This window comes from Podarcis liolepis (genome assembly GCF_965112155.1).
Source record: "Podarcis liolepis genome assembly, chromosome: 17".
Classification (NCBI taxonomy): Eukaryota; Metazoa; Chordata; class Lepidosauria; order Squamata; family Lacertidae; genus Podarcis; species Podarcis liolepis.
Window position 1 is genome coordinate 34474323 of NC_139571.1, and position 16548 is coordinate 34490870.

A 16548-nucleotide genomic window follows, 5' to 3' on the forward strand; every position below is an offset into this window, starting at 1 on the left:
TTGAATGGTCCTGAAATAATGTTTATTTAGAAAACTTCTCCAGGAATTGTACAGTTTAATAGAGAATGGAGTCTCTGTTTTTTTAGTAGGACTTTCTAGTGGCAGGCTGTAGAATGCTACAGCAGAGTTGTGATTCTCTATTCCACTCTACAGAAATGTTCAGCATGGTTCCCCCAAAACACAAAATTAGCCTCCTTCTCTTTCTCCTGTTGTTTCTTTGCTAGATGCCAAGCCATGTGCCCCTCCATAGCAGCCTTCCCAAACCTTTTGTCCCCATATGTTGTTAGACTACAACAGAGGCGCCACTTGTGGCTGAAGATTGGGGCCCCCACCGACGCGTCACATTTGTGACATCACTCGTGTGTCGCATGCTTGTGATGTCACGCCTTGCCTAGCTCCGCACAGCTTCAATGGCTGCAGCTCCTCCTCTCTCAAACTCTGGAGGAGCCTGCTTTTGATGCTGTGCCACGCTCAGCTCAGTGATCCAGCCTCCTCCCTCAATATTCAAGGGGCTGAGCGACACCTCCGCCCCCTAGAGTTAGCGCACTCGGACTACAACCCACGTTATCTCTAACCACTGGCCATGCTGGTTAAAAGACAACAGATGTTGTAGCCCAACAACATCTGGGAGACCCAAGGGTGTGGAAAGCTGCTCTCTTTATGCACCACATCTCAGACGGAGGAAAAAATAAATATACGTCTCCCAAAACATTAGTGTCACATAATATTACCAAATGCACACAAGTTGCTTGCATTTTTTGTTTTTAAAAAAGACAGACAATAAAAGAACGGGTTTGGACAAGATGAACCACTTGTCTCATGTCCGGTGAGTGCCAAGATGACAGCAGGATACATTTACATTGAAACAGAATTACCGTAAACATCCAGGTTGAGTCCTGGTCCTGGATAGGCACATGGAGCAATAATGGTTTGGAGGAAAGAAGTAGCAGGCTGCCTGACTCACTGCCCCCACCCCAGCCCCAATACTGAGGACATCTCAAAGCTTTCTGGAGAACCTGAAGGCTCTAAAATGTTGGGGCAACTGGAATTTCATCCATTCTTCACTTGCAGAGAAGTTGCGCTCTGCACTTTCTTGCTTCTACATCATCACCAGCAGAATCCCCCCCCCCCAAAAAAACCTGACAGCCAGCCAGAACGCAGCAATTAAGATAAATGCAGGAACACGAGGGTTCGCCCTCATATTCAGAGCAGTGCTGTATCCAATCCTCTTAGCCCTCAGAGGTTGGCACTGTAGCATGTAAACATATTTTTAAAAGAGAGAGGTGGATTCCCCAGAGTTCAGAATCCGAGCCGCCTCTCCACTGGAGGAGCCAGGAAGAGGAAGGGAAGGGAAAGGAGAGAAGGGTGGGGAAGGGTTGCCAAGAGGCTTCTCATTCATGCATCTGCTGCGCTTGCTTCTGCCTGAGCACGTGTCCGTGGTCGTGAAGGCTTTTTCAAGGAAAGTGCAGTGGAGAGGGAAGACTGGGCCCTCTTAGCTTTTGAGATCCATGAAGTGAAAAACCTCCCACTAGTCTCTCCATCAAAAGTGCATGAATAACAGTGTTCTGTTCACCTTCTGTTCACAACTTCTGGATGCAAACCAGAGTGTTCTGGGCTGAACACTCATCTTCTTTATCTGCACAAAGCACCCCAGATGGGTAAGCAAAGCACTCCTCCGTCTTGGTTCACTCCTCGGTCTTGCAACCGGTAGTCTGCCGAAAGTAATTAGCGGCAAGCCTCAGAACAGGTCAGGCTTGGAGAGGAGCAGAGACAGGGCTGTTTCCTGAAGGATTCCCTTCATCAGATAAACCTACAGTCACCTTTGGCAAGACTTTCCTCATCAGAAATAAGCTTCCACCGCTTCAATAACAAACGTGTGGTTTTGCCCAGCAAAATGTAACTGTTCATCCTTTTCTTCCATTTTTTAAAAATAATTTTCTGGAGACTTGCAGGAGGATAAAAATGTGGTTTTTATGCTGATAAAACACTACCCCTCTTGTCGTTTGCAGCAAAGCAGCAATTGAGGATGGACTTCAGATTAAAAAGTATGTCCTATAAGCCATGACTTCTCATTCACAAAATCACTCCCAGTCAAAAATAAATAAATGCCCTGCAAAACTTAAGAACCCCCAACTCACCCTTTCTTTGTTCCTAATCAAGATGAAGCCTGAGAAATATTTACATTGTCAACGTAAAAAGGAGACAGAGAGATTTCAACGGAAAGAGGAAAATTGCCCTTTTCCCAGTCTCTGCTTCATCAGTATTTTGGCACTACAGAAGATCTGGTGGTGCTAGGAAAGGAATATGACCTCACGCTAAGCGGCACCCAGGCTATTCCCTCTCTGTTAGCTTCTGCTTCAAAAACTGTTACTTGGAAATACAAAAAGATTAGGGAGAGGGGAACAGCGACAAAAGTTCTAACAGAAACTGGGAAAGGGTGGTGCTGCAGCCGCGCATGCTTGCTTCCCTTGGTTTCTGCACCTGCAGACTGCTGGAAGGAGAGGACTCCATGGCTGCGTAAAATAGAAAACTGGCAGATGACCCACCCTCCCCCTTCCCCTACCCTGCATGCAGTATCCAATATGAAATAGGGGGAGAAACCCCTCTCTCCAGCTCCCAGGTAGGCAGGCAGAGGTAACGGGGGCTAATAAGGAAGGTTTCTGCAGAGGCCAACAACGCACACGGGCTGGAGAATGAGGTTTGGGCTGGACTCATAGAGCAGCTCTGTCCACATCAAAGGATAGTTGGTACCCACAGAGCCTCATTCTGGTGCATGGCCTGCACATCCACAGAGTCACTCTCTCCACACATCACTCTCTTCTCGGACCCAAGTCCAGAGTGCCTCTCCAAGCAGCACCTCACTTTAGGACGGGCCCTGGGGCTGCAAATTTTGCTGCGGTACATTTTTGTCTACAAAGCCACATGCCCTTGCTGTTCCTTCTCCTTGATGCCACCGTTTGAAACTCTTGCCTGTATCCTCAATGACCCTCCAGTCCCAAGAGCCAAAACACATCGTAGCAGCATCTTCTGTGCCGCTGAATTAAGTACGAATGTGTGCCTCCCCTCAAAAAAAACCCCACATCTCTGCTAAAAGCACAACTTGTATCCACCACACAGCCAGTGGAGGCCACCGTCTTGCATTCCCTGAGCTCTCTGTGTTTGGGTGTCCAAGGCAGTCGGTCTTGAAGGCTCAGCCCAACATGTGCAGGAGGAAGGGGGTGGGTCGGTGGGGGAGACTTAGCATTGCCCAGCACTTTTGGTCCTCGGCTTACCTTGCCGTGAAACTAAAAACAAACAAACAAGTGTGCTCGTGTGCTTGGGGACTTCAGGAGCTGGAGAGGGGGTTTCCCTATCACTTTCCCCCACCCCACCCGTGTGTTTCCCATGCATAAGAGCAAAGGCTTCCTCCATGGCAGCATCAGTTGTTGGCTTCACCTTCCTCTTCGTCAAAAGACTGCACCCCGGACGAGGTAACGTCGGAGACCTTGCGGCTGAGGGCAGCAGGCTCCGGCTCCTCGCGGGGGGACAGGGACTCCAGGTCCCGGCAGACAGCATCGTCCTCCTCGGGCGAGGGCTTCTTGTTCAGTAAGGGAGCCTTCTCCAGCAAGGGGTTTCCTTCCTCCTCCTCTGTGTGGATTCCCACAAAGGTGCTGGAATCTGTGCTGCTGCCGCCGCCACTAGGAACTGTCTGAGCAGGCCATACATCCACAAGGCTGGTATTAGAAAGCAGTTGTTGTTGCTGCTGCTGCTGCTGTGGCTGTTGTTGTTGTTGTTGTTGCTGCTGCTGTTGTTGTTGTTGTAGTTGCTGTTGTTGTAGTTGCTGCTGCTGCTGTAGCTGCAACAACTGATGCTGCTGGATAAGGTTGTTCTGGATCAGAACGCTTTCCTGCAAGCTGGGCTGGGACTCTTCAAAGTTCTGGCCCTGATAGGAGCCAGTCGCTGGGGACGCAATGAGTGACTGGTCGCTGGTCTCCCAGGCGTCGGAGGAGCCCAGGCAGTACATGCCTTGCGAGACATAGGAGTGAGGCCAGCTGTCATACTGTGCCTGGGCGAGGTGCTCTGCAGGGAAGGGAAGAGTGGGGGAGGGGGGGAGAGAAACAAAATTAAAAAATGGAAGAAAGGAAATTAGAGTCCAGCCATCTCTGGACGTTACAAATAGGGTTAATAAAACCCCCAGGGTGTGGGTGTGAGCAATGGGAACAAATGTGTTAGCTCTACCCTTCCACAATTTTTAAAATTAACCTTCTAACTCTTATACAGAGCTCTTTTTTTCCGGGGAGGCTACCATGCCTCTTTAAAGGGTTTTAAAATGGGTGAGGGGCCTCCCCAAATGCCCAAGACAGTCCCCTTCCACAAGATTAGGCCAAAATTCCCCTTAGTGAGAGGATTGAGACCCACAGATCCCAGAAAGGGTTGGGGGAAAGAGGTTTACAAATAGAAATATACAAATATAGAAATAATATAGAAATAATATAGAAATATAGAAATATAGAAATATAGAAATATAGAAATATAGAAATATAGAAATATAGAAATATAGAAATAAACAAACATCTTCCAACTCTATGATTCTATGATTCTATCTAGCATTTATTTAGTGCTTTAGTATTTAGATACGTTATTAATATACAAATCACCATCCACTTGAATCTCAAGGTGCTTTACGTAAAAAACAACTAAAAGCAGCTTTCGAAATGGTGCAAAATAAGCAAATTAAATGCAAGTTTTAAAACAGTACAGAATAAACACATAAGGCGGAGAGGCCTGTTCACTCTGGTGGAAAAACTTGTGGAAACAAAAGTGCCTTCTGGGAAGTATAGAGAGGCACCACAGTGGCTCCCAATTTGCTAAGTACTGCAGACTCCCGGTTTTTCAAAAGCCTAGCCATGGACCCTGTACTTTTGAAAATGTTGGTATCTCTACCATAGTCTTAGTGATATGAAAGGCAGTGCAGACCCCGTGGGGTTCGTAGACCACCAATTAGGAACGACTGGTCTATTGTATCTCCAGAGGGGATGTAGTTCTACAGAACAGGGGCAGCTTCAATGAAAGACTTGCCTTGAGTTATTGTGGAGAAGGCTTCTGTTATTTTATCAGAATTATTTCAGAATGCTTATTGCTAAACCAAAATAAAAAAATTCCTTCCAGTAGCACCTTAGAGACCAACTAAGTTAGTTATTGGTATGAGCTTTCGTGTGCATGCATATTTCAACAATTCTCACGATATCCATATAATGTAGGTCCTTATCATTAACCCCCACCCACCCTGAATTGCAGATGGGGACAGGGAGGGTTCTGCGCCTGAAGGAGGAGAGCAGCTTCCTTAAGACCACCTATTACGCTCACTGCTGATGTTAAGAGCACAGTTCACTCTTCTCAGCTATGATACTATACTAGCAATGGCTAGAATGGGGCAGATGGATGTCCTAAAAGGAACTGAAAAAGGAAAATGTCAACAGTGGGAAGGTTTGGGTAATGAAGGCTTCTCCCTCCCCACCCCAAAAAATGCAATATAGCCTTAGCCAACACAGGAAAGTCAAGCTGCCTACGCCAATTGGCTTTGCTGAATAATTCCCTGTGGACCTGTGCTCACTTCAACCAAATCCAGGTGGAAAAGCCAATGCTCACCCTGGTTCTCCATCATCTCCTGGTAGTTCTCGTTGTAGTTGCCAGCTTGGTTCTCCTGGTTAGAATTGACGCTCACATCCTCGCCATCCATGGAAGACCAGGCCATGAGGGTGGCTTCTGAGATAGCAAACTGCTCCATCACCCCTGTGTTGAGCAGAGAAGAGAGAAGGATGGTGGTACATGGAATTGCCCCATTCTTCTCCCCCAGCCAATAGCCGCAGATCCTGCCTCTTGGGTCCCATTGCCCATGCCAGTTCCTGAGAAACTCTGGCTGGGATCCTAACTTAGCAATATGGAGTAGCCTGATCTTCCGTGCAGTTGCCCAGGCTCCCAACCCAAGTATCAGGATTTGGTTTTCTGAAGGGTTCAGAACCCCAATCCAGAATAGCTGCCATTACCCTGGTCCCACTAATTCTCATAAGCATGTCTGCAAAGGGCCGTGGACAAAATGTAACCCTTGTAAGCATCCTGTTGCAACTGAACCTTAATAGGGAACGCAGGGAAGAGAGTGGCAAACGGCAGCCCTGTGCCCAGCTTCCTCCTCCCTGCTCTGTAGTGCATAGTATACTTACTCCATGTCTTGATGTCATTACATGGAGAATTTCCCTAACCCCGCCCTCCTCCCCCCCCCCGCCACCAGTGGCAGGCCAGCAATATGGAATGGGACTGGGAAGTGCCCGTTGTATCTCACAGCCAGATAACCAGAGGAATTCAGCATAGCACTAAGGAGATCGTTCCATCAGCACAAGCATTTTGGCTTGCTTGGTGAAACAATCTCCCCTCTCCTTCCCCCCTAGGGGGCTCTCCTAACCCCCTAAGTCAATACCGTGGGCACAGGAGGTGGGGGAGCCCTTTTGAGTTAGTGGCGGTCCTCATGCAAGCTTTCGCTGGTGAGGATGGTGAGTTGAATCCGGCCCAATAAGTGCGCTGAGTCTTTCCTGACACCTTCATTATATTTTTTAGATGCCTCTTCAATCAGGTCTGTGGCTGATTAATATCCTATAGCCTTTTTAAAGTGTCTGTGAGAAGAGTTACTGCTTTGCCGTTTTGGTTTAATTATTTACTTGTTTTTATTTTATTCTGTAAACCTCCCTGAGATCTGTTGATGAAGGGCAGTATATTAATTTTAACAACAACAATTTCCTCAGCATGTGTGTTCTCCTTTGAAATGCCTCTTGGGCTATTTCCACTTTGCTCCCAGAAAGCTGGAAGGGATCAAAAGGTCATTCCTTCTAAGTTTCCCCTGCACCCACGACATCAAGTGGGTTAATGTTTATGCAATCCAGAGAGAAGATGCATTCAGAGAAATGGCTCAACTAATCCAGTCCAGTTGAACTGTTCCCACTCCCATCCCCTCCTGTTCCACCACATCCACTGATGGACGGCCAAACAGTAGCGGCCTACCTGCAAGGAATCGGGCCTCCTTCTCCCCATCACTCAGGTCAGAGTAAGCGTCGGCGTCCTTGCGCACCGTTTCGTGGGTGTGCTGCTGTTGCTGGGTGTTGCCGTTGCCCCAACCTTGCCACTCAATCATGTGTGCGACGCGACCCGACCCCATGGCCGTGGGCTTGGTGACGTGATCCTTCATGGTGCGGGATATCCCTAAGGCGCCAGACATTAGGAAAACAAAAAGGGGCTATTATACTGCTCCAGAGACATTGATCGTCAACCTAGAATGGGCTCATTTTCACCCAGTTCTCTCATTCCTCCTTCATACCTGCTTCCAAAACTCTATCTATATACTGGTCTAAGTAAGGAAACACATAAAAGTCATAAGACGTGGGGCCCCGTAATGAACTTAGTTGCCATGTTTTAATCTGACAAAGTATGGACACTGTAGTCTTTTATCATAGCAAAGGGGGAAATGGACTGGGCATCTGGTTATTGGGGCTACAGTGTAATCACTGATATTTATTTCATTTTCATTATTAGTTGCTTGTCACCCAAGGATCTCCAAGCAACTTACAGCAAAAAAAGAGAAAAAAAGGTATACCACACATATTACCATAGGGGGGAAAGAGGGGGGGGGGAGTTATATACCGTATTTTTTGCACCATAACACTCACTTTTGTCCTCCTAGAAAGTAAGGGGAAATGTCTGTGCGTGTTATGGAGGGAATGCCTAAAGGAGCAAAGTGGGAGAGGAGAGGAGCCTTCTCCTCTTATACCCCTCTTCTTCATTATTAGCAGCATCCTTCTCCACACACCCCACACGTGCTCCTTGTCCCTTCAGTGCTTTTCCTTCCCTCCCCACTTAGAATATTTTTTTTTCTTGTTTTCCTCCTCTAAAAACTATGTGCTTGTTATGGTCTGGTGCGTGTTATAGAGCGAAAAATACGGTAATACATTAGTATTTCATATAAAATCCATTAAAATACTCAAATAGTGAACAAAGCAATACTCAGACCCACTAATGAGCAAATAAACAAAACCTCAACTTCCCCATAGTCTAAAGATCATTCACATCAAAACAATTTTAGTCAATTTCCTTCTTTTTTTAAAAAAAAGTTTACTGATTTTATATAACATTAAGCAGACATAAGCAAATATAAAGCAGCCCCCTCCCTCTGTTTTAAGCACTCTCCATTAGTTGACAACATATAAGCAATTGGATATTTTTGGAGATAAATTTTGTGCAAACAAATCATTTCACAAATCTCCATGGGTCCTTGGTGGCCTGTATCCAATTTCTTTTGCTAATGCATGCATATGAAATGCAATTAAGCCATATGCTACTAAAGGCATTTGAGTTGTCACAATGTCTTTCTGAGGTGGGGACAGGTGTTCTACTATTCACACATTTTGACATACTTGTTTGTCAGGGAACTGCCATCGCAGTCAGGAGTGGTGGAAGGGCTCCCGAGCGATGCCGGAGAAGGTCCCAGCAGGAAAAGAGGGGACTCAGTGACCGGGGAAGGAAATCAGCGTTACACCAGGGAAAAAGGCGGGCAGAGGCGGGTTTCGGAGGGATGGCTCCAGGACTCTTCTCCAGAGACCAGCGGGGAGAGCATTGGTCCTCCACTGCCCACACCCACCCTGCGTAGAAGACTTCCGCACAGGGAGGCTAGGTGGAGACTATCCGTCAAGGAACTTTTATGTTGGAAGAAGTTCAGGAAACGCCCACTGACGGATTCTGCCAGTGACTGAGACAGACGCGGAATCAGGAGTGTCCAGCCAGGGAAAGATTTATCCAGGCAACCTCACCGAGAGTGGCAGCAACTTACGCACAAGCAACCCCCAATTCCCATTACATTGTTCCACAATGGAAATTTGTCATGGGAAGTAGTAGTGCAAGTCTTAATGGAACTGGTGAGTATATTGACACACAAGCCTGGAATCTGAGTGGGTAATGAAGTCACTTCAGGTTTAAAAAGGGTATGCGTGGTTCAGTGTAAAGTAAGGGATATACATATACATATAAATGCACAAGATAAAGCCAAGATTGGTGAAAAGTGAGATAGATGGCTTGAGAGCCACAGGTCTGAGATCCTCACCAGAGAAGGAAGACTTTGCCAGAGCTCCAATCCCATATGCATTGGAGTTTCGCTTCAGCTTGGGGAGGATGGAGGTTGTGTCTTCCATGGAGAGCTGCAAAGAGAGATCATGTAAAAGGAATGAAAAGGTAAGAGGGGGAGGGAAGGAGACATTCCAGTCTGGACTTCTAAGAACACAAGGAACTGGGAAGCAGAAGAAACCAAAGGAGAAGGGACAAATAAAGATGGGGAAATTAGTAACTAGACTGAAAACCTGCATGGGGCTTGGTCAGGAACTGCCCATGGGAGGGAATTACTGGATTGTGTATGCCATTTTGGATATTCCTGTCTTGGGCCAGCCCTGGTGTGCTAAGATGTATCTCATGACTAGTCGGGTGTGCTTTTTTGGCCAGAAATTTGTTCAAGTGAAGTATTTATGAAAAGATGAAGATAACAACAAGCAGCAACAACGACAACCCTAAAGTAAGATTGTTCTGTATACACAGCACTGGAGAGAAAGGAGAAGAATGAGAGAAGTTTAATACTGACTGGATGAAGATATTACTGAGGAAAGGAGGTCAGAAAGGTCTTTTAAAAAAATGTAACTAAGCAGGTGTCCAGGCCAGTGTCCCTGGTGCCACACATATTTTTTATTTCAGTTTGCCGCATGTTTAGAGCAGGGCTTTAAAATTACAATAAACAGAGGACTGCTGCTGAAAACTGTAGCCCTGTGTTAAGTTCAGCAACATGTGGCATAACTTACTTAACATTCTGACGTCACTGTGCTCTTCGTTTCCTTGCCTCTGCCCCCAAAACATTGGCTATCACTGGAGGGGCAACACTCAGTGCAATTGGCATGGGCCATGGGGCAAATGGAACTGAATGTTACAAAGGGAAAGGAGATAACCTGAAAGGGGATGCTTTGTGTTTATCTATATGGTCGCTTTCATGCTTCTTATTCTTGAAGTTGTGGGGCTGCATTTATAGTATAGTTCTGCTGAGTAGTCAAAGCCTTCTATATAAGGATTTCTATCACCTGGAGATGTCTCCATGGGAATGTAAAAAAAAATTGAACCTTTTCCTTTCCTGCCCTTGAACAAAACCATTCCAGAACCTTAAGCACTGTGTTGATGGTGAATCAGTCGATCTGTACAAAAGAAAATCTCTCTCTATTTCCACCTGCCTCCGTAAATAAAGAGGCTTTGCTAATGAAGAAGACTAGAATAATGGCTGGGGTGAAGAACATTGTGTTAAAAAACAGCCCAGAGTCTTGCGGCAATTTAAAAGATTTGACAAATGTATTCTATGGCAGAAGCTTTTGTGGAAGTGACTAATCCAGCTACCCCTCTGGATCTGGGAGGAGGGGATGTACAAAGTAATTGTTGAAAGGGTAGCGCCTCTTCAGAGAAGCACAAATCTCTTTGTGAAAAAGAGGGAGTAAAACATGAATCACAAGGGTGAGCCATACCGGGCAGGTGAGTCTCAGGCCATGCCAGCATGCTTCACTCACACCATTGTACCCATGTCCTTGCCTGATAGGTGTCTGAATTGGCCATTCTTGAGGATGCTCACCATGCTATCCAGCAAAGCTGTTTGCAACTATTGAACTTAGGTGAGCAAGTGTACAGGTGTATGTGGCAATAAGCCCCAGGCCATCCCAGCTCTGCAACTCCAGGCTCTGCCCAACAGAATAAAGCTAATTTAAGTTGTCCTCCTTCTCCAACTCCTCCTCCTCCTCACAGAAGCCAAACATAATAAAGTTCACTTCAGCAGGAATTTATTATTCTTGTATAAAAATGGAAGGGATTTGTTCATTTAAAAAAAATGAAGGAAAGCTTTTGTTATGTACTGAGTTGAATAGGATCCAAAAGGCAGCAGTCGGATTGGTCCACAGGAGCCACCCAATCCAGCTCCAGGTGGAAGGGAATCCGCAACCTGATTGGCCTACAGGAGAATCCTGGAATTAGCCAATCACGTGGGCCCCATTGTGTAAATAATGTATATAAGGCAGACATTCTGGGGGAACTTCCATTCCTCCTCGCCACTACAAGCTGAATAAAGAGCATGAAATCCACTCTTGACTCCGAGTATATTTCAGCTTTACTTGCATTTCCTGCCCACATCCTATTTGTATCTGGCTTGGGTTGTTTTTAAAAGGGGTTAGAGGCACAAATTCACAGAGGGTAGATTCACCAGCAGCTATTAGCTAAGATATCTAAGAATGTAAGTTCCGTGTACAAGGATTCTGATCAACATTTAGCCACTGTGTGAGTTTGGGCCAGTCACTTGGTCAAATCTACTGCGCAGGGTTCCTGTGAGGATTATTTATGTATTTATTTCATTGGTATCCCACTTTTCCTTCAAATCAGCTCAAGGTGACACCACATTTTATCCTCACAGGAACCCTACAGGGGTTAGGTCAAGAGACAGTGACTGGCTCAAGGTCACCCTGTGAGATTCATGGCAGAGTGGCTCTTGGTCTCCCTAGTCCCAGGGCAGTACTCTAACCACTACGCAACTATAGTTTTAACTCTGTGCTTGCCTTTCTGAAGGAGAAGCCCATGGCTTTCCTATAAGTATATCACTATAAGTAGTGCAAACCATAGCTGGCATGACGTCCAAACTGAGTAAAGGAGAGTGACAAAATTTCAAAATAAATGGGAGAGCCTCCTATGTTTAGAAAGAGTGAAATATGAAGAGTTAAACTAAAATGTATGAGGCAAATCACTACTTCTATTGCTGAGCAGAGAAAAGTAGGCAAATTGTGGTTTCAAATTATAGTGCTTGTGTGCCGCAGAGATGCCCCCATAACCGAAATCCTTAAACGCAGGAAAGCATAATTAAAACGTTTAGCAAAATAAATATTCATTTATCCATCCACCTAATTCAAAAGTACAGATCTCTGCTGCTGCTTCCCTGCCTCTGGGTAACTAATGCAAAGCAGGAGTGGGTGGCAAGGAGGTGCCAGTCCTCACTGGAATGACTGCAGGGAGAGGTGGCGGGCCATTCACATGCCCGCTGAGGGCCAATTTTTATTTGATGCGGTTCCTAAATGTTCAGCAGGCACCCATGTAATCACTATGGGTCAGACTGGAAGCAGCAACACACCCATCTTGAGATATAATCCAAAACCCACCAGTAGCAAGATAGGCTCCCACACAGACACATGGAGTCTATGCAAGAAAATCTCTAAGGGCAACAGTGGGGAAGCTGGGGCCCTCCAGATGTGGTTCGACTGAAGCTCCTATCAGTCCTAGTCAGCACAGCCAATGCTCAAGGATGATGGGAGATGTAGTTGAGCAATTCCCAGAGGGCCAACCTCTGTCTTAGGGAATGGGGACAGTACTCACGTTAATGCCATCCCAGGAGAAATCTGTCCGTGTTTGCTATGGAGAAAGAAGAGGCCAAGTTAACGTCACATGTGAGCTCTCTGCATATAACATACATTACTTCCTCTACCAGCTGATCCTACTGGTTACTATGAACAACCTACTACTTAATCGCTTATTGAAAAAGGGTGTTACTCCTTCACTTTAAGGGTGCAATGCTTGGAAGAGCATCCCTGTCCAATTTGCTCCTGATGGCCACAGCCGTACGTGTGCAGCCATCATGTGCTACATAAAGAATAAGAAAGATGAAGAGACAAAGAGAAGAACAGAAGTGGGCTGGGAGAAAGGGAGAGAGAACCACAGACATGCAGAAAATATATATAAAACTCTTCTGGGATTAGGAATCCCATGGCGATCAAACCCCTTCAGTCTTTTATGGCTGAACACTAGATCTCTGACACCAGCAGACGCACATTCAAAGGGGATGAATGTGCAAGATTAAAAGCTTATTCACAACAGTAACGGATGATTAAGTGCATATAGATTTATACAACAACATGGAGCTCTCTGTACCTTGAGGCTAGAGGCTTTCTTCTGCTCCCCTGCATGTTGCACAATTTTTTTTCTGTTTTTCTACATTCAGTCAAGCTCCTTTGGTTCTGCTGCTTCCAACTTCTCTTCATGAGCCCTGTCTTCCTTTTGTTCTTTCCTTTAGCCCTCCATTTCCTATTGTGCCATCTTACTTTCAGAATTCCCTTTCACTGCAAATATATGTTCTGTGTTGGCTATACACTCATTAAAATTTAGCGTTTCTCACATGCTTCTGTCCCCAGTTCAGGGGTGGCCTTGCAGGGGCTGCTGGGATGTAATTCCCATCAACTCCAATGACTGGTTTTGCTGGCTGTGTCTGATGAGAGTTGTGGTCCCGCGGCACCTAGAGAGCCACAAGCTAACCAGCCCTGCCCTGACTGAACTGTTACTCTTCCCATCTCAGCTCAGCCCTTCAATTCCCCTCTCCAGTCTCTTTCATGCTCTGTCCCGTTTTCTTCAAATTACAAACTCGCAGGCAAAAACTGTGACACACACCCTATGCACAATCCAGCTCGTCATGAATATACATGACGGTAATGCACAGCTAGTTGCATGGAAAGGAGAATGAGGGTGCACATTTGAAAGCACACGGAAATGTGCCCACCATTCAAATTCATGCACAGTGCGCCTCTGAATGCACATCCAATTTATCCAAATCCAGGCAGTAGATGTGTGCTCACAGGCCTGCTTATATGCACAGATCTCCTTAGCTGAGGGAGGGAGTTTGTCTAGCTAGTTATTCTAAAGATAAGCCTTGAATATTAAACATAGACTTTGGGAGATGCTGCCAGTCAACTAGTCAGTACCTATGCTGGATCACATCTAGGGTCTGTCTGGTCCAGCAGTTGCTCTCCAACAATGGGCAATGAGATGGAAAGTTCACAAGATCAGCAAGATGGCACCGAATGAGTCCCCTCTTGAGCCACTCTAGTGCTAGCGGGTTAGGTGGCATCCTGGTAACTCACTGACACCAACCATCATCGCACAAAGAGAGGGATTTCTGGAGTCATCCCCTACAGCTTAGCAGAGATGTACTGAAATGAAACTCTCAACCTCATTGCATTTTGCTTAAAGTGGCCTGTCTGAATAAAAATAGTATTCATCTTTTGAAAAGACCAAAGGTCTCATCAGATTGCATTCACTGAAGCTTATTACATAGATAACTCACATGCATAAAATTACAGATGGTGAAGCGGCTGCCAAACAACAAAAATAACACCGTCTACGGAAACCACTGCCTGGTAATCAAACGGCAGATATCTGACAGCAAATTTAGAGCAAAAAGAGGAGATTCTTCTCTATGGCAACAGCAAGGTAAGAATATGCTATAGATTCTGTAGCATCCTTTTGCATTGCTGCAGCCATCCAAGGAAGCTTCTCCTTGAGATGGCAGTGTGGTGTAGTGGTTAAGAGCGATAGACTCGTAATCTGGGGAACCGGGTTCGCGTCTCCGCTCCTCCACACGCAGCTGCTGGGTGACCTTGGGCTAGTCACGCTTCTCTGAAGTCTCTCAGCCCCACTCACCTCACAGAGTGTTTGTTGTGGGGGAGGAAGGGAAAGGAGAATGTTAGCCGCTTTGAGACTCCTTAAAGGGAGTGAAAGGCGGGATATCAAATCCAAACTCTTCTTCTTCCTCTTTTTGTTGAAAATTGGCTATCAGGACCCCTGCCTCTATACCAAGAGTGGGCAACTTCCAGACCTAATTATGCTGGCTAAGTCATGCCAACTTGTCATCAGTTGTCTATGACATCAGGTATGGAGCAGGTAATAACCTGGTTCAGTCAAAAGGTGATGCCTGAAAATCCCTATATGAAGTGCTGTGCACACGTCTCTGCCAGGTCTTATAAAGTGCCCCACAAGGTATTTACAAAACATAATAAAACATTAAAAACACAACAACCGCAACAACTAAAACTAAAACAGTTGCAAGCATTCTTTAAAAAAACACCATTGCAAACATTATCAACTAGAGATCTCAGAGTTGCCAGGAACAGTGGCTTTCAACCACCTGATGCCTCTGTTAACAGGAATGTTTTTAAATTCCTTCCAAAAGTCAATAATGAGGGAGGGCATTCTGCAAATGGGGAAGCACCACTGAAAAGGCCCTGTCACTCCACCAACTGGGCAGCCACCAGTGGCACTTTGAAAGTGGCTATCTCTGTAAAGTGCTCTTTCAGATCCATGCAGGCAGAACAGGGCAACCAACATCATTGCGACATCAGATGATTACAGGTGGGTGGTCCCACACACCTGTCATACTCGGCCCATGAGACGTAGGGGAGATAATGGTCTGGCTCACAGTATAGAGAATATCACAGTATTGCCAACACACATCCAGACCATTGGGCAAATTGTTTAGATTAGAAACTGTCCCAGATACCCACTTCATGGAGAACATCTGAGATGTCCCAAAGTTTCATGTACCTGGAATCAAACTCATTTGGCTCTAATCAAGTAGTCTGCTTCAACTCAAAATTCAATTGTGCAGAAAATGAATAGAACTAACTATGCCTGGGACTCATTCTCTAATGCAAACAAAGAAGCACACTGCCTTCTGTCACTTTATGATCTCCAAACTTGATCCTGATACTCTGTCTTCTTAAGAGGACACGGAATGGATCCTTACCTCGGTGGACGGCCGGTGGATGCTGCTCCCATGGAGTGAGCTGGTGCTGTCCATATTGATCTGGTCAACATCTTTTAGCCCTTTCCAGTCCACAGCAATCACCTCGTTTCCTGCAATCGCACAGAAACTGCGTCAGAGCTTGCTGCTACTTCCATCATACAGATTTCGTTCCAAAACTGGAACATCCACTACGTTTATCCAAGCCATAGTGATACAAGCCATTTGTTGGGTCAATAACTCACGCTCTTGTTAAAATTAAGGAGAGGACAGGGAGTTGTTTTATGGTTAACAAATCAAAGACCACAAATTCACTTTACAATCTTACAGGGTAGCAACAGGAAAAATATCTGTGAGGGCCAGGAAAGGCTCTTTTTTAATAAAAAAAAATCCCCAGGCTCACCATCCACTAAAGACAACGGATGTATTTCAATGCAGAATACTAGTCCAGCAGAGAGGTAAAACAACTTTGCTCTCCAGGTGCAATAAAATCAGCACAAACTCTAAATATTAAGTTCAAATATTGGTTATCAACAACCAGTATCATCAATCAAATAAGGAATACATAAAATATAATTCTGTTTTAAAATACAGATTATTAAAGGTGACGGATGATAAAACATAGGTTATTCAGTATTGCTTGAAGGCAAGCTTCAAATAGGATGTGTTCAGACAGACCTTTAGTGGAGGGCTTTCTCTTTTTTTACCTCTCATAAGGTAACCCAGCTCCCTTAGCTTTCAAAATGCGTTTGACAGATGTCCTCCTTACTAGCAATTCTGACCCCTCTATCAAGCATATTTCCTGCTCCTCACTCCTTCATCCGGCTGGCCATTTACCCTATTTATTTTTTAAAGTATAATGCTAATGTCTATACATTAAACATGAATGTGTTCTTGTTTTTGTT

At 45.4% G+C, this 16548-nt stretch overlaps 1 protein-coding gene across 5 annotated transcripts in view; it reads right to left on the reverse strand.

Annotated features, from left to right (window-relative positions):
* FAM131B (family with sequence similarity 131 member B) overlaps positions 1-16548 on the reverse strand; it is a 48633-nt gene continuing 32085 nt past the window's right edge. For 4 of the 5 annotated variants that reach the window (XM_083481539.1, XM_083481540.1, XM_083481542.1 and 1 more), the window contains exons 2-7: positions 15647-15756; positions 12451-12486; positions 9121-9215; positions 7033-7238; positions 5629-5772; positions 1-4059 (exon numbers count right to left, since the gene is read on the reverse strand). In XM_083481539.1, coding sequence (XP_083337665.1) covers positions 3419-4059; positions 5629-5772; positions 7033-7238; positions 9121-9215; positions 12451-12486; positions 15647-15756 — 1232 coding nt within the window. In that variant the 3' untranslated portion in view covers positions 1-3418. Of the gene's footprint in view, positions 4060-5628; positions 5773-7032; positions 7239-9120; positions 9216-12450; positions 12487-13002; positions 13351-15646; positions 15757-16548 lie in introns of those variants that run through there. The other variant, XM_083481543.1, reaches the window with a different exon arrangement.